Source organism: Gigantopelta aegis, chromosome 11 (assembly GCF_016097555.1).
Source record: "Gigantopelta aegis isolate Gae_Host chromosome 11, Gae_host_genome, whole genome shotgun sequence".
Lineage (NCBI taxonomy): Eukaryota > Metazoa > Mollusca > Gastropoda > Neomphalida > Peltospiridae > Gigantopelta > Gigantopelta aegis.
In genome coordinates, this window is record NC_054709.1 from 29,800,692 (window position 1) to 29,819,560 (window position 18,869).

General features: G+C 38.2%; 1 protein-coding gene across 1 annotated transcript in view; it reads left to right on the forward strand.

Annotated features, from left to right (window-relative positions):
- The window catches only part of LOC121385345 (methionine--tRNA ligase, cytoplasmic-like), a 58,634-nt gene that overhangs the window by 16,326 nt on the left and 23,439 nt on the right, over nucleotides 1-18,869 (forward strand). The window contains exons 3-13 of the mRNA XM_041515988.1: nucleotides 41-122; nucleotides 1,091-1,219; nucleotides 2,617-2,689; nucleotides 7,739-7,854; nucleotides 8,931-9,050; nucleotides 10,381-10,475; nucleotides 12,215-12,331; nucleotides 12,878-13,081; nucleotides 15,783-15,872; nucleotides 17,022-17,208; nucleotides 17,862-18,032. Of these exons, the coding sequence (XP_041371922.1) occupies nucleotides 41-122; nucleotides 1,091-1,219; nucleotides 2,617-2,689; nucleotides 7,739-7,854; nucleotides 8,931-9,050; nucleotides 10,381-10,475; nucleotides 12,215-12,331; nucleotides 12,878-13,081; nucleotides 15,783-15,872; nucleotides 17,022-17,208; nucleotides 17,862-18,032 (1,384 nt within the window). The remainder of the gene's footprint in view (nucleotides 1-40; nucleotides 123-1,090; nucleotides 1,220-2,616; nucleotides 2,690-7,738; nucleotides 7,855-8,930; nucleotides 9,051-10,380; nucleotides 10,476-12,214; nucleotides 12,332-12,877; nucleotides 13,082-15,782; nucleotides 15,873-17,021; nucleotides 17,209-17,861; nucleotides 18,033-18,869) is intronic.

Sequence of the window (18,869 nt, forward strand, 5' to 3'; positions counted from 1 at the left end):
ACCCAGTGACATCTAACTGATGTGTGTTTATTTATTATAGGTATCTCATGTCTCTGGGAGGAAAAACCATCAGCGATACAGACGAAGATGAATGGTTGGAATGGGATAGCACCCAGCTCGTGGTAAGCAATTATCTGCCTTAGTTAACACCTGGTGCGATCAATGTCTGTAATGGTTGTCTTCCTTTCTTAATATCCATGAAGTAGCGACAGCGGGTTTCCTCTCTCAATATCTGTGTGGTCCGACACCATATAACTGTAAGTAAAATGTGTTGAATGCGTCGTTAAATAAACATTTCCTTTCTTCCCTTAGTTCACATCTGGTGGTGATCCATGTTTAATAATTATCTCCCAAAGTTTTCATATAGTGGGATCGATGTCTGTAATAGTTATCTCCCTTAGTATCAAGTATCATATCATCTCTAATAATGTGCTGGGGTGCTATCCATTATAACTTGTTGTTTGTTCTTCAGCCCACGATCTGTCATCTGTTTAGTATCGTTGTATCATCTCTAATAATGTGCTAGGGTGCTATCCATTGTAAATTGTTGTTTGTTCTTCAGCCCACGATCTGTCATCTGTTTAGTATCGTTGTATCATCTCTAATAATGTGCTAGGGTGCTATCCATTATAACTTGTTTGTTCTTCAGCCCACGGTCTGTCATCTGTTTAGTATCGTTGTATCATCTCTAATAATGTGCTAGGGTGCTATCCATTGTAAATTGTTGTTTGTTCTTCAGCCCACGATCTGTCATCTGTTTAGTATCGTTGTATCATCTCTAATAATGTGCTAGGGTGCTATCCATTATAACTTGTTTGTTCTTCAGCCCACGATCTGTCATCTGTTTAGTATCGTTGTATCATCTCTAATAATGTGCTAGGGTGCTATCCATTATAACTTGTTTGTTCTTCAGCCCACGATCTGTCATCTGTTTAGTATCGTTGTATCATCTCTAATAATGTGCTAGGGTGCTATCCATTATAACTTGTTTGTTCTTCAGCCCACGATCTGTCATCTGTTTAGTATCGTTGTATCATCTCTAATAATGTGCTAGGGTGCTATCCATTGTAAATTGTTGTTTGTTCTTCAGCCCACGGTCTGGCCTCTCATAGTGAACGCCGTGTGTCACAACAAGGTGGAGACAACTCTTCAGAATTCTGCCGAGCCTCTGCTACATCACCTTAATAAGAAGCTACACGGAAAGTCTTTTCTCTTTGGGGTGAGTCTAAACACGTTCCAAACCAGTGAACCATGACTGGTGTATTGTATCAATGAGAAGCTACACGGAAAGTCTTTTCTCTTCGAGGTGAGTCTAAACACGTTCCAAACTAGTGAACCATGACTGATATAGCAAAGGCTGTGGTGTATGCTGTCCTGTTTGTGGGATGGTGCGCATAAAACACTTCATTTCATTTCAAATTATTTTCGTGGTTATATCCAATTAAGGTTCAAGCACGCTGTCCTGGGCACACACCTCAGCTATCTGGACTGTCTGTCCAGGACAGGGAGTTAGTGGTTAGTTGATATGATTAGTGACAAAGAATAGGGTTTAGTAGCTTTACATCTACCCATTGAGTCGTTAAAACTCGCTTTTGATCGGAGCCGATTTGTGTGGTTTTAGTGTTTACACGAACAATTTTTTTCAGTAGTTCAGATAAAAATGAAACGGTTAATGGGGAATGATATTCAAACAAGAATCTAAGGTGAGTGATTTTTGTAGCTTTTCTCCTGTCATAAATACGAAAATATACTTTTTATGTGCTAGGACTTAAAAGTAGAGCTGGCCGGTATTGAAATTTGAGGTTCGGTATCGATATCGGTATTTTTGGGGTGATTTACCTCGGTATCGGTACGGTATTCGGTACTGACACGATACCGATATCGAGCTCTATTTTCGGGATACTCGGCTTTAAATGCATGCCTGTGTTAAGGCTCACCCGCTAATTTCATCTAAATACAATTAAATTCAATACACAAGGCTCTCGTCTGATTTATACCAACCCATTTTGCGTTCATCAGATATATTATTAGTGCTTTCCGGGAAATATTTTTCAATACCGAAATTTCGGTATTTTGAAATTTGCTCGGTACGGTAAACCGGTATTGACACAATACCGATACCGAACGGTATATACGGTATACCGCCCAGCTCTACTTAAAAGCTACCATGCGAAATATCGACCCGTGTCAAAATCTGTTTTAATTTGATCTCTTGTGGAAGAATTTTTATTTAAAAAAAAGATTTAACCAATTTCAGTTTTGGCTTAAACAAGTATGATATTGATCTGTAGATGATAGCCTATTTGTCAAAGATTTTAAAACCTCAATATAATTTAACAAAAAATTATTAATGTCAGTTTCTGACACTTTTGACTGGCAACCAGACAAGCTGTGTGTGAAAGGCTAATGTACATGCAATCTGAAATACTTTATTCAAGACTAACCTACTTTTCATTACCTATCACCTCCCCTGACTTTTTGTCAATTTTTAAAAAGTACGGTAAAACTTTATATTTTCGTTTAACTTGTTGTGACTGGTATATTTGGTTTGTTACGTTTGTCGACCTTCTGTGGACAGTTTGAAGCATTCGCAGTCTTCTTTTTTTTCCCTTTCAGCATGAAATATCTGCGGCCGACATTGCGGTTTTCTGTTCCCTGTATCCACTGCTGATAACACCAATCCTGCAGGGTACGTCGTGGTTATTATCGTCTCCTACCAGGGGCGGGATGTAGCCCAGTGGTACGGCGCTCGTTTGATGCGCGGTCGGTCTAGGATCGATCCCCATCAGTGGTCCATTGGTCTGTTTCTCGTTCCAACCAGCCTCAGTGACGTCGTGGTTAGGCCATCGGTCAACAGGCTGGTAGGTACTGGGTTTGGATCCCAGTCGAGGCATGGGATTTGTAATCCAGATACCGACTCCAAACCCTGAGTGAGTGCACGGTAAGGCTCAATGGGTAGGTGTAAACCACTTGCACTGACCAGTGATCTATAACTGGTTCAACAAAGACCATGGTTTGTGCTATCCTGTCTGTGGGAAGCGCAAATAAAAGATCCCTTGCTGCTAATCGGAAAGAGTAGCCCATGTAGTGGCGACAGCGGGTTTCCTCTCAAAATCTGTGTGGTCCGTAACCATATGTCTGACGCCATATAACCGTAAATAAAATGTGTTGAGTGCGTCATTAAATCAAACCTTTCTTTCTTTGTTTCTTGTTCCCGCCAGTGCACCATGACTGGTATATTAAAAGGCTGTGGTATGTGCTGTCCTGTGTGGGATGGTGCATATAAAAGACCCCTTGCTACTAATGAAAAAATGTAGCATGTTTCCACTACAACTACATGTATGTCAAAATTACCAAATGTTTGACATCCAGTAGCCAATGATTAATCAATCAATGTGCTCTAGTGGTGTCATTAAACAAAACAAACTTTTAGTCCCCTACCAATCCAACTGGAGGGGACTATAGGTTTTATCTCCATCCATCTGTCTGCCTGTCCTACATGTGGTTTTACGGACGTTCATAATGCCTTGAGATATAGAGCTGAAATTTGTATAGCTTTATCATGTACTATTTCAGAGTCGATGTGTTTGTTTAATACACAAAATACAAATGATATTTTATTTGAGAAATGAAAACAAAATGTATTTTATTTTTATCGTGTCGACAATTTGCGACTATAAAGCCACCTTGTTGTTGCACTAGTTTTGGCTCGGAATTTGTCACACGATCAGAACGGTCATTAAGTCTTTTTATTATCCATATGGTTAAAAATATATTGGTACATATCAAAGTGATACGTCTCACTAGAACGTCAGGTGGGACGTAACACTTCGTGACGTCATCGATTGGCGCACTATAACCTTACAGGAAAGTCAACCAAATGAGTTGACTGATATAAATTAAGATCGATTATGGGTAATAAATAGGATATTAACCTCGCTACCATTTCATATCATGTTTATGTCCCTCGTGAAATAATTTTCATTGTCACTCACTAAAGCTCGTAACAACTGAAAATTATTTCAGTTGGGACATATAAATATGATAAGGAATGGAAGCTCATTTAATAATATCCTATAATTATGACCGCTGATATTTTGTCCTCAATCAGTGTCCGATAAATGTTTTAGAAAGTCACTAGACCACATGTAGGCTTTGGCTAGTACCCTATATATTATAGTAATACAGTTGATAATTTCCACTAGCCCAGAACAAACATTGACTAGCCAGGACTGAGAGCTAGTGAATTTGTTGAACTCTGTTAGCGGCCCAGATATATTTTTTGGACCACTAACAAGTTATGAGCCCAGCCTAGTACTAGTAGTACACGTACCAGCTTTAAATCCCATGGCTTAATCACTTTACCATCGAGACAAGTTAAAAATAACCTTTCCTTTATTTCAAGTTATTTCCGTGCATATAATCCAGTTAAGGTTCAAGCATGCTTTCCTGGGCACACACACCTCAGCTGTCTGTGCTGTCTGCCTAGGATAGAGGGTCAGTGGTTAGTGAGAGAGAAGAGAGAGTAGTGGTCTTACACCTACCAATTGAGTCATTAAAACTCGCTCTGGATGGGAGCCGGTACCGAGCTGCGAACCCTGTACCTACCAGCCTTTATTCCAGGGGTTGAGACGTAGCTCAGTGGTAAAGAGTGCGCTTCATGTGCGGTCGGTTTGGGATCGATCCCCATCAGAAACACTGCCTGTGTATTATAGTAATACAGTTGATAATTTCCACTAACCCAGACCAAACATTGACTAGCCCGGACTGAGAGCTTGTGTATTTGTCGAACCCTGTCTCAACTGCAGATTTAATTGGTCAGAACTGATGATTTTTACTTACCATCATTGTTAAAGGGACAGACCGTACATGTAGTGTCAACCCGTGGAAATTAACACTAAGTTTAGTTAATCTACAAACCTGTAACACATTTGGATAAAGTTACAATTGAGAGAAACATGAGTCTGTGATTTTGAAATGGTGAAATATCCTCTAAAAATAGACTAAAACTTGACTCCATAATTGTTACTTCTCAGACGCACGTGCATTTTTAAAAATATGAGAAATGCATTTTGTGATATTAAAAACACCAGGATGACCAAAAACACTTTTGAATGTACGGAAATGGATAATCTAAACAATAACATCTAAGTAAAGTATGATTTCAGTTATCAGAAACGGCTATAATAGTAAAAAAAATATGCCTTAGTGTTTAAAAACTAGGGTATGTCCCTTTAAGTGATTAGAAACTACATGTTAATAGGGATATCACTGCTTATTAAAACAATGGAAGTGCTAGTACTCATCACTGAATTATCTATCATGAGTGTTAAATAATATCTACGTCACCTCTATAAAAGTGAAACTACATTTAGCAGCTAGTGATTTCAATGCGATCCAGTCTAATACCAATATGTTCGGTGTCTATCCATCCATCCGTCTGTCCGTCAACTTTTCCATTCAAGTCTATCCTATAGTTTTATTTGAATTTGTTCTGAAACTTGGTATAATGATCCTGTGGGACACCATCTGCAAACTAATTGGAAATTTAAATTTAAATTTTTTAAATGAAATAAAGTTTTGATCGGATAGTTCTATAGTAATATACTACCAAATCAAATCCCATAGACGACAATAGTAACATGTGTGGCTAAAACTCCTACATGCAGTGTATCAATCGACATAGACACCACAGATATAAATACTACCACCCCTCTCCCTTAAAGTGAATCGGAAAAAATCGAGGGTCAAGCTGCTCATTTCAGAGATAACGGGTAGTGTCTATGACTACCCTAGTTCTCAACAAAATTTGAGTATCTTTTTTTTTTTACAAGCACAAGGCTACTTATTGACACAACAGTACTAGATGAAATAAATTTGCATACATGTTTAATTAACACTCACATTTATCACCAATCACAGGACTGGTGTTATCTTCTCTATCAAAAGTTGTGTGCACCTCGAACTTTGACCCAGCCGGACGTCACTTGGTTTAGTACTACCTGAAATGTGGTACTATCATTCTCTGGGGCAATCTTCACAAACTAATGAGCTATTTTGAATTTGTGAATTTTTGTTTAATTTAAACATTTTAAATGGAAATTTAAATTTAAAATTTAAAAGTCTTATCTCCCATAGTTATGATTGAACAGTTCTGAAACTTGATACAATGATTCTCTGGGGCAGTCTTCACAAACTACTAGTAATAGAGAGCTGTTTTGCAATATGTATTCAGTTTTTCTGTGTGTCAGTATTTGCTTTGAAGTCTTTCATCTTATAAAATTTTACTCGATTGTTCTGGAACTTGGTACAACAATCTTCTCGGGCACTCTCCACTAACCAATATATATTTTGTAATTTTTATTTTTAAATTTAAATTTTAAATTGAACATTTGAAAGTCTATCATCATGTACAGTTATAATTGAATAGTTCTGAAACTTAGTACAATAATTTTCTCGGGCACTCTCCATTAACTAATAGATATTTTAGAAATTTAGAATTTTAGAATTTTTATTTTTAAATTTAAATTTTAACTTGATCATTTGAAAGTCTATCATCATGTACAGTTATGATTGAATAGTTCTGAAACTTGGTACAATGATTTTCTCGGGCACTCTCCTCTAACTAATAGATATTTTATAATGTTATAATTTTTATTTTTAAATTGAACATTTGAAAGTCTTATCATCTTGTTCAGTTTTGATGGGATAGTTCTGAAACTTGGTACAGTACTATGATTCTATTAACTAACACATTTCTAAATTCATGAATTTGACTTTAATTTTTTTTTAAAAGCCTTTAAAATTAAACCCTAAGCTTAAACAAATTTACATCTAGTCTCCTGGTCGTTTAATTCTGTACTTGTACAGTGTAACACAGCGATTTTCTGGAGCAGTCTCCACAAGCTAATGAATATTGATGAATATTTATGGATAAAGCTGCAGCTTAACATTGAAAGTTTCTATTTTCTGGAGCAGTCTCCACAAGCTAATGAATATTGATGAATATTTATGGATAAAGCTGCAGCTTAACATTGAAAGTTTCTATTTTCTGGAGCAGTCTCCACAAGCTAATGAATATTGATGAATATTTATGGATAAAGCTGCAGCTTAACATTGAAAGTTTCAATTTTCTAGGGCGGGATGTAGCCCAATGGTAAAAGTGCTCGATTGATGCACACTCGGTCTGGGATTGATCCTGTCAGTGGGCCCATTGGGCTATTTCTTGTTCCAGCCAGTGCACCACGACTGGCATAATGAAAGGTCGTTGTATGGTGCATATAAAAGATCCCTGGCTGCTAATTGAAAAGATTAGCATGTGAAGTGGCAACAGAGGGTTTCCTTTTTAATATCTGTCTGATGCCATATAACCGTAAATAAAATGTGTTGAGTGCATCGTTAAATAAAACATTTTCCATCCTTGTATTTTCTAGACGTTTCAATTCATTAGTTTCGAAGGAAGTTTTTACAATCAGGGAAAGACTCCCAAACACTAACAACTTTATGTAACACATTTCATAATTTTATTATAATAAAAAGTTATTTTACGAATCTCTAAATATGTCTCATCCAGTTTTAATTCAGTAATTAAAGTTTTCTAAACAAATTAAAGAATAATCTACTTGTGACAATATTGAAAATTAAATGGCAGGGCTCTATAGGTTGATCTATCTCTAGTTCAGTTTACTAGTTTTGGTGGAAATTTTAAGGTTAGAGGTGTTTTTTCTTCTTTTCACAGAATTTATGGGTCTTTTCCCAGCAGTGATGAATTGGGGACGATGTGTCTTGGCCCAGCCTCCTGTGGCCCATGGAATTAAATTTGTTACTGTCGACCAGGGCTTAAGTTCACTAAAGGTAAATAATCATGTTGTTAATGTCTGAGTTCACCACAGGTACATGTAAATAATCATGTTGTTAATGTCTGAGTTCACCACAGGTACATGTAAATAATCATGTTGTTAATGGTTAATTTTACTAAAGGTAAATAATCATGTTGTTAATGTCTAAGTTCACAAATGGTACATATATATATATATATATATATATCATGTTGTTACTGTTGTCGGTGTTATCCAGGTTATGTTTAATACAGATGTCAATGTTATTCAGGTTATGTGTAATACAGACATCAGTGTTATGCAGGTTATGTTTAATACAGATGTCAGTGTTATCCAGGTTATGTGTAATTCAGCTGTCAGTGTTATCCAGGTTATGTGTAATTCAGCTGTCGGTGTTATCCAGGTTATGTGTAATTCAGCTGTCAGTGTTATCCAGGTTATGTGTAATTCAGCTGTCGGTGTTATTCAGGTTATGTGTAATTCAGCAGTCAGTGTTATCCAGGTTATGTTTAATTCAGCTGTCAGTGTTATCCAGGTTATGTTTAATACAGATGTGTGTTATTCAGGTTATGTGTAACACAGATGTCTGTGTTATTCAGGTTATGTGTAATACAGATGTCAGTGTTATTCAGGTTATGTGTAATACAGATGTCTGTGTTATTCAGGTTATGTGTAATACAGATGTCAGTGTTATTCAGGTTATGTTTAATAGATGTCTGTGTTATTCAGGTTATGTGTAATACAGATGTCAGTGTTATTCAGGTTATATTTAATACAGATGTCTGTGTTATTCAGGTTATGTTTAATACAGATGTGTGTTATTCAGGTTATGTGTAATACAGATGTCAGTGTTATTCAGGTTATGTTTAATACAGATGTCAGTGTTATTCAGGTTATGTGTAATACAGATGTCAGTGTTATTCAGGTTATGTGTAATACAGATGTCAGTGTTATTCAGGTTATGTGTAATACAGATGTCAGTGTTATTCAGGTTATGTTTAATAGATGTCTGTGTTATTCAGGTTATGTGTAATACAGATGTCAGTGTTATTCAGGTTATGTTTAATTCAGCTGTGTGTGTATTTCTTACAGAACTCTCTGCTGGTTCACCCAGGCTACCCACCAGTTCATGTGCAGACAAAGAAACTAAAGTCTGCTATGACCACGCGTATTGCAGAGGATCATGGGAAGGAAAGCACTGAAGATTCTATGGTAATTTTAGCAGCTGGATTTAGTTTTATAGATTACATGGTTAACCACACATCGCTAAAACTTGTATTGATTTCATGGTTAACCACACATCGCTAAAACTTGTATTGATTTCATGGTTAACCACACATCGCTAAAACTTGTATTGATTTCATGGTTAACCACACATCGCTAAAACTTGTATAGATTACATTGTTAACCACACATCGCTAAAACTTGTACTGATTCAATGGTTAATTGCATGTCACTAAATCTTGTACTGATTCAATGGTTAACCACACATCACCAAATCTTGTATTGATTTCATGGTTAACTGCACGTCACTAAAACTTACATTGATTCAATGTTTAACCACACATCACTAAAACTTGTATTGATTCAATGGTTAACCACACATCACTAAAACTTGTATTGATTCAATGGTTAACCACACATCACTAAATCTTGTATTGATTTCATGGTTAACTGCACGTCACTAAATCTTGTACTGATTCAATGGTTAACTGCACATCACTAAATCTTGTACTGATTCAATGGTTAACTGCACATCACTAAATCTTGTATTGATTTCATGGTTAACTGCACGTCACTAAAACTTGTATTGATTTCATGGTTAACTGCACGTCACTAAAACTTGTATTGATTTCATGGTTAACTGCACGTCACTAAAACTTGTATTGATTCAATGGTTAACCACACATCACTAAATCTTGTATTGATTTCATGGTTAACTGCACGTCACTAAAACTTGTATTGATTTCATGGTTAACTGCACGTCACTAAAACTTGTACTGATTCAATGGTTAACCACACATCACTAAAATTTGTACATGTGACATGTATTTTTCCCCAGCTCTTTCACTGTGTTTTAACTATAATTGTAACTATCAAATTTGTATGGGAATTGTTAATTATTTTATTCTTTCCCATTAGCCATGTGTGACAAGTAATAAATTATAAATTTTTCATTCTGGCTTGTCGTTAAACATTTATTCATTTATTTGTCTTTGTTATCTCTTAAAGTGAAATGTTAAAAAAAATTCCTTGGTAAAGATTGCCATATACAGACCCCACCATTTGACAATGATACTTTGAAATGAAAGAAAAATTGTTACTAGGTAGGAAGTACAAATAGTGCAGGATTTTCTTTGGCTACCCATCCTCCCCCCATACCAGAAACATACCAAAGCACTTGGTCCTAGTGGGACGTATCACTATAATATGAGCCAAGATATCTTTAATAAGAAAATATATTCACCCTATTTAACAGCACTCTCAGATTGCTTGTTAGCAGTGATGTCATGAAATAGGAATTTTTAAAAATGTTTTTTAGAGTATCATCACCCCTCTGGAGCTGTCACAAGCAGTCTCGGCGTGGGAGAACGGATCACAAACGTGTGCCAAACCAAGAATCCGAAAACACCCCATGTGAGTTTGTTAGTGCCAAAACAAGACCAAGAGTCCGAAAACACCCCATGTGAGTTTGTTAGTGCCAAAACAAGAGTCCGAAAACACCCCATGTGAGTTTGTTAGTGCCAAAACAAGAGTCCGAAAACACCCATGTGAGTTTGTTAGTGCCAAAACAAGACCAAGAGTCCAAAAACACCCCATGTGAGTTTGTTAGTGCCAAAACAAGAGTCCGAAAACACCCCATGTGAGTTTGTTAGTGCCAAAAAAGAGTCCGAAAACACCCATGTGAGTTTGTTAGTGCCAAAACAAGACCAAAGAGTCCGAAAACACCCCATGTGAGTTTGTTAGTGCCAAAACAAGACCAAGAGTCCGAAAACACCCCATGTGAGTTTGTTAGTGCCAAAACAAGAGTCCGAAAACACCCCATGTGAGTTTGTTAGTGCCAAACCAAGAGTCCGAAAACACCCCATGTGAGTTTGTTAGTGCCAAACCAAGAGTCCGAAAACACCCCATGTGAGTTTGTTAGTGCCAAAACAAGAGTCCGAAAACGCCCCATGTGAGTTTGTTAGTGCCAAACCAAGACTAAGAGTCCGAAAACACCCCATGTGAGTGAGTTAGTGCCAAAACAAGAGTCCGAAAACACCCCATGTGAGTTTGTTAGTGCCAAACCAAGAGTCCGAAACCACCCCATGTGAGTTTCCCCTCTAAGACTGTGTCAAAATTCTCAAATGTTTGACATAAAATAGCTGATGATTAATAAATCAATGTGCTCTAGTGGTGTCGTTAAACAAAAGCAAATGAAATATCGATTCAGTTCAAGGTGTTTTGTTAAAAGTGTACATAAACAAGTTTAATATCGATTCAGTTCCACATGTATTGTTAAAAGTGTACATAAACTAGTTTAATATTGATTCAGTTCAACCTGTCTTGTTAAAAGTGTACATAAACAAGTTTAATATCGATTCAGTTCAGCGTGTCTTGTTAAAAGTGTACATAAACAAGTTTAATATCAATTCAGTTCCATGTGTCTTGTTAAAAGTGTACATAAACTAGTTTAATATCGATTCAGTTCCACATGTATTGTTAAAAGTGTACATAAACTAGTTTAATATCGATTCAGTTCCACATGTTTTGTTAAAAGTGTACATAAACTAGTTTAATATCGATTCAGTTCAAGGTGTTTTGTTAAAAGTGTACATAAACAAGTTTAATATCGATTCAGTTCCACATGTATTGTTAAAAGTGTACATAAACTAGTTTAATATTGATTCAGTTCAACCTGTCTTGTTAAAAGTGTACATAAACAAGTTTAATATTGATTCAGTTCAACCTGTCTTGTTAAAAGTGTACATAAACAAGTTTAATATTGATTCAGTTCAACGTGTCTTGTTAAAAGTGTACATAAACAAGTTTAATATCGATTCAGTTCCATGTGTCTTGTTAAAAGTGTACATAAACAAGTTTAATATCGATTCAGTTCAACGTGTCTTGTTAAAAGTGTACATAAACAAGTTTAATATCGATTCAGTTCCATGTGTCTTGTTAAAAGTGTACATAAACAAGTTTAATATCGATTCAGTTCAACGTGTCTTGTTAAAAGTGTGCATAAACAAGTTTAATATCGATTCAGTTCCATGTGTCTTGTTAAAAGTGTACATAAACAAGTTTAATATCGATTCAGTTCAACGTGTCTTGTTAAAAGTGTGCATAAACAAGTTTAATATCGATTCAGTTCAACGTGTCTTGTCTTGTTTCAGTCTGCCCCAAGATGGAGAGCGGAATCTGCTCATCACGAGTGCCTTGCCGTACGTCAACAACGTCCCTCACCTCGGCAACATCATCGGCTGTGTGCTCAGCGCAGACGTCTTCTCCAGGTAACTGTCCAACAATCTCGCTGGACGTGTGTTCAAATCTGCAGACCTCGGGTCAAAGAGTTTTACGTGCACATTCGGAGCAAGCTATTGTAGCGCACGCCTGTCTTGGGCGCAGGTGTCGCCTTCCAGTGGCTCCTCCGTCCAGGTCAAGGAAGGGTTTTTTGGGGGTGGGGTGGGAGTGGAGATCACCTGCGCTAACATGAAAGGGAGCATCAGCAGCCCAACAACGGTCTGTATCAGGTGGGTGAAAACTGCCGAGTGACCAGTTTCTTTAGGTAGCCATGCCTTGTCAAGTGGATGATTTTGATATGATATATAATCACACTGGCTTTCAGGTTTTAATTACACAAGGCACATCCTCTCACACTAATTTTCCCAATCCCAGCAGCCATTGTCGACTTCGTAACTACAACGTTGTGTAAGATAAGTGGCATCTAATGGCCTGAATATTCTGTTTGTCTCATCAGATACTGTCGACTTCGTAACTACAACATTTTCTAAAATAAATGGCATCTAATGGTCTGAATATTCTGTTTGTCCCATCAGGTATTGTCGACTTCGTAACTACAACGTTCTCTATGTGTCTGGAACTGACGAGTATGGGACAGCGACCGAGACTAAGGCAATTGAGGAGGGGGTAACTCCGCTCGAGATCTGCACCAAGTACAACAAACTGCACAACGAAGTCTATGAGTGGCTCAACATCGACTTCGACTACTTCGGGAGGACGTCAACGCCACAACAAACTGAGTTAGTATGTTTCTTAGTTTTCTACCGGTCCAACTGGACTCCACAACAAACCGAGTTAGTCTGTTTCTTAGTCTTCTATCGGTCCCACCGGACTGTAACAAACCAAGTTAGTATGTTTCTTAGTCTTCTACCGGTCCAACCGGACTCCACAACAAACTGAGTTAGTATATTTCTTAGTCTTCTACTGGTCCAACCGGACTCCACAGCAAACCAAATTAGTATGTTTCTTAGTCTTCTACCGGTCCAACCAGACTCCACAGCAAACCAAGTTAGTATGTTTCTTAGTCTTCTACCGGTCCAACCGGACTCCACAACAAACTGAGTTAGTATATTTCTTAGTCTTCTACTGGTCCAACCGGACTCCACAGCAAACCAAATTAGTATGTTTCTTAGTCTTCTACCGGTCCAACCAGACTCCACAGCAAACCAAGTTAGTATGTTTCTTAGTCTCCTAACCGGACTGTGTAGCAAACCGAGTTAGTATGTTTGTTAGTCTTCTACCGGTCCAACCAGACTCCACAGCAAACCAAGTTAGTATGTTTCTTAGTCTCCTAACCGGACTGTGTAGCAAACCGAGTTAGTATGTTTCTTAGTCTTCTATCGGTCCAACCGGACTCCACAACAAACCGAGTTAGTATGTTTGTTAGTCTTCTACCAGTCTAACCAGACTGTGTAGCAAACCCAGTTAGTATGTTTCTTAGTCTCTTAACCGCACTGTGTAGCAAACCGAGTTAGTATGTTTGTTAGTCTTCTACCAGTCCAACGGGACTCCACAGCAAACCGAGTTAGTATGTTTCTTAGTCTTCTATCGGTCCAACCGGACTGTAACAAACCGAGTTAGTATGTTTCTTAGTCTTCTATCGGTCCAACCGGACTGTAACAAACCAAGTTAGTATGTTTCTTAGTCTTCTACCGGTCCAACCGGACTCCACAGCAAACCAAGTTAGTATGTTTCTTAGTCTTCTACCGGTCCAACCGGACTCCACAGCAAACCGAGTTAGTATGTCTGTTAGTCTTCTACCGGTCCAACCGGACTGTGTAGCAAACCGAGTTAGTATGTCTGTTAGTCTTCTACCGGTCCAACCGGACTCCACAACGAACTGAGTTAGTATGTCTGTTAGTCTTCTACCGGTCCAACCGGACTCCACAGCAAACCGAGTTAGTATGTCTGTTAGTCTTCTACCGGTCCAACCGGACTGTGTAGCAAACCGAGTTAGTATGTCTGTTAGTCTTCTACCGGTCCAACTGGACTGTGTAGCAAACCGAGTTAGTATGTCTGTTAGTCTTCTACCGGTCCAACCGGAATGTGTAGCAAACCGAGTTAGTATGTCTGTTAGTCTTCTACCGGTCCAACCGGACTGTGTAGCAAACCGAGTTAGTATGTCTGTTAGTCTTCTACTGGTCCAACCGGACTGTGTAGCAAACCGAGTTAGTTTGTTTCTTAGTCTTCTACCTGTCCAACCAGACTCTACAGCAAACCGAGTTAGTATGTTTGTTAGTATTCTACCTGTCCAACTGGACTGTGTAACAAACCGAGTTATTATGTTTGTTAGTCGGGTGAACTTGAATTTGTTTGAGCTGGTAGGGGACGAGTATTGCTTGTGAAATATGATACTTTGTTGGGGCTGGTAGGAGACAAGTATTGCTTGTGATATGTGAGAATTTGTTGGGGCTGGTAGGGGGTAAGTATTACTTTAACAGACCACTCAGAATGTTTTGTTTTTTTTCTCCATCCAGCTCAGTCGTCAGGGTGCTCACTGGAGGCATCTGAGGTCACAGGATCCAACCCAGTCAATGCTCCCATTCTCTGATTGTTTAGTTTTTTTATATTAAGACGTTTGATTTGTTTAACGATACCATTTGAGCACATTGATTTACTAACCATCGGCTATTGGGTGTCAAACATATGGTCATTTTGACACAAGTCATAGAGAGGAAAGCTGCTACATCTTTCCATTAGTAGCAAGGGATCTTTTTTTATGCACCATCCCACAGACATGGTAGCACATACCACAGCCTTTAATTGATTTACCAGTCATGGTGCACTGGCTAGAATGGGAAATAACCTAATGGGCCAATCGACGGGGATCAATCCTAGAACAACTGTGCATTAGGTGAGTGCTTTACCAATGGGCTACGTCCCACCCCTCTTTTTCATATTAAAGGCCGTGGTATGTGTTGTCCTGTCTGTTGGATGGTGCATATAAAAGGTCCCTTGCTACTAATGGAAATATGTAAGGGTTTCCTCCAGTGGTAAAGCACTCGTCTTAATTAAAAATCCCATGCCTCGACTGGGATCCGAACCCAGTACCTACCAGCCTGTAGACCGATGGACTACCACGACGCCACTGAGGCAGGTCGTCTTAATTGATGCGCAGTCGGTCTAGGATCGATCCCCATTGGTTGGCCCATTGGGCTATTTCTCATTCCAGCCAATGCACCACAAATGGAATATCAAAGGATGTGGTATATGCTACCCTGTCTGTGGGATTGTGTATATAAAAGATCCCTTGCTACTAATGAAAAAATATACGGAGTAGTGGGTTTCCTCTATATGTAAAAATTTACAAATGTTTGACATCCATTAACCGATTATTAATAAATCAATGTGCTCTAGTGGAGTCATTAAACAAAACAAACTTTAACTTTAAACGAAAAAAAACTTTTAAGGTTTTCATTCATTTTGGGGTTTTGTTTTCAGAATTGCCCAAGACATATTCTGGAAGTTGTACAATCGAGGCTTCGTGTTAAAAGATACTGTTGACCAACTTCTGTGTGAAAAATGCAACAGGTAAGTTACAAGATATCCCCCCATCCTGGTCACTCCCCACCTGCATAGGTCAATTTGCTCCACATAAAACTGAACATAAAAACTGAACACATGCCTATTACTTAGAGAATAACTAATGAGCTACGAGGAATTATGAATTATCTGTCCCGGGTGAATGAATGTTGTAATGCCTTTGACAATGTTCTATATATCATCAATACTGTTCAACGTAAAAACTGAACACATGCAATTACAATGTTCTATACATCGATGGTACTGTTCAACGTAAAAACTGAACACATGCCTATTACAATGTTCTATATATCGATGGTACTGTTCAACGTAAAAACTGAACACATGCCTATTACAATGTTCTATATATCGATGGTACTGTTCAACGTAAAAACTGAACACATGCCTATTACAATGTTCTATATATCGATGGTACTGTTCAACATAGAAACTGAACATATGCCTATTACAATGTTCTATATATCGGTGGTACTGTTCAACATAGAAACTGAACACATGCCTATTACAATGTTCTATATATCGTCGGTACTGTTCAACATAGAAACTGAACACATGCCTAATACAATGTTCTATATATAGACGATAATATTCAACATAAAAACTTGTCACAAACTGAACACATGCCTATTACAATTAAGGATTGTCTGTTATTTCTTTACGTTCATTGGGGTATAATGAACCCAGATGAATGTAAAAGAAATAACAGACAATACTTATAATTAAATTTCAAACATACTTACTAACAATAACGCTAAAAGGTCATATTTTATTTTGAATTATATTTTTGGTTAAAAACAATAACGCTCAATAAGACAAGTCACCAGATATGACGTAATTTTTACATTCATCAAGAAATTATCAAACTCCCATTGCTACGTCTGGACCAATGAGATGATGTTATGCTGTAATGAATGTAACAGAAATTTAATTATTGTCCTGTATGTCAGCAATACTGCTAAACACAAAACCTGAAAACCTGAAAACATGCCTATTACACTGTTCTATAATCTGTTATACTGTTCAACACAATGTTCTATACTCTGTTATACTGTTCAACACAATGTTCTATAATCTGCGATACTGTTGAACACAATGTTCTCGGGCGTCTCGAAACAACACATTCACTTGTTTGGGCAGGTTTCTGGCTGACCGGTTTGTTCACGGGGAGTGTCCGATCTGTGGGTACGACGATGCGCGAGGTGATCAGTGCGACGCGTGCGGGAAGCTCATCAACGCTGTGGAACTGAAGAACCCCAAATGTAAATCATGTGAGACGTCTCCCGTTGTGAAAACTTCACATCATCTGTTCCTAGACCTTCCTAAGGTACATATACCTCTCTCACTCTCTCTCTCTCTCTCTCTCTCTCTCTCTCTCTCTCTCTCTCTCTCTCTCTCTCTCTCTCTCTCTCTCTCTCTCTCTCTCTCTCTCTCTGTGTCTCTCTCTGTCTGTCTCTCTCTCTCTCTCTCTCTCTGTCTGTCTGTCTCTGTCTCTCTCTCTCTCTCTCTCTCTCTCTCTCTCTCTCTCTCTCTCTCTCTCTCTCTCTCTCTCTCTGTGTCTCTCTCTGTCTGTCTCTCTCTCTCTCTCATCTGTCTCTCTGTCTGTCTCTCTCTCTCTCTCTCTCTCTCTCTCTCTCTCTCTCTCTCTCTCTCTCTCTCTCTCTCTCTCTCTCTCTCTCTCTCTCTCTCTCTCTGTGTCTCTCTCTGTCTGTCTCTCTCTCTCTCATCTGTCTCTCTCTGTCTCTCTCTCTCTCTCTCTCTCTCTCTCTCTCTCTCTCTCTCTCTCTCTCTCTCTCTCTCTCTCTCTCTCTCTCTCTCTCTCTCTCTCTCTCTGTCTGTCTCTCTCTCTCTCTCATCTGTCTCTCTGTCTGTCTCTCTCTCTCTCTCGCTCTCTCTATCTCTCTCTCTGTCTCTGTCTCTCTCTCTCTTGTCTCTCTCTCTCCCCCCTCTATATTGATCTGTGACATATTGAATCTACAGGCAGAATCGGACCTGAGAAGACATCTAGACGGAGCGTTTGCCAGTGGCACGTGGACGACAAACGCTAAAATGATAACCAACGCCTGGATACGAGACGGTCTCAAGCCGAGATGCATCAGTCGCGATCTCAAGTGGGGGACGCCCGTCCCCTTGGAGGGATACACAGACAAGGTGAGGTTATTTCAAGTATGGGGGGAGACGCCCGTCCCCTTGGAGGGATACACAGAATACACCCTCTTCTCTCTCACTAACCACTAACACACTTTCCTGGACAGACAGCCCAGATAGCTGAGGACAGCGTGCTTGAACCTTAATTGGATTTTAGCACGAAAATAATTTGAAATAAAATAAAACTAAAGTATAAATTCTGTGAAAACAGCTCATTATTTTTTGTTTTGCGGTGTGATCTTTAAAAGTTGCATTTGCCATACACATTTAATTTACTAAAAATATGCATTTTAGTGTGCACATAATATCAATACGTATTATTTTCATGATTAGAATGTAATAACAATTCAAGTACAAATTATATACATCCATGACTGGGGTGGACTGGGTTAAACCAACTGATGTGAAGAACTGTTTTATTTACATGTACAATTACTGGTATATCAAAGGCCATGGTATGTGCTGTTATGTCTGTGGGATGGTGCATATAAAAGATTCCTGGCTACTAACAGAAACATGTAGTGGGTTTTCTCTCTAAGACTAATATTATCAAAATTACCAAATGTTTGACATCCAATAGACTAATCAATCAATGTGCTCTAGTGGTGTCGTTAAACAAAACAAACTTTTAACTTTTTAATATTTTAATGTGATTATGATATGATATTATTACTGTATGTTATATATTAATTGATATCATTATTTTTTAATATTATTATCATGGTAATATTTTGTTGAAAAGTTATTTTGATGTTTTCATAGTGAGAATCACTTAATTGTTTCAGTCCGACTAATAACTTAGTACCATAGGCCCCTTCCCAAACGCGCTATTTCTCATTC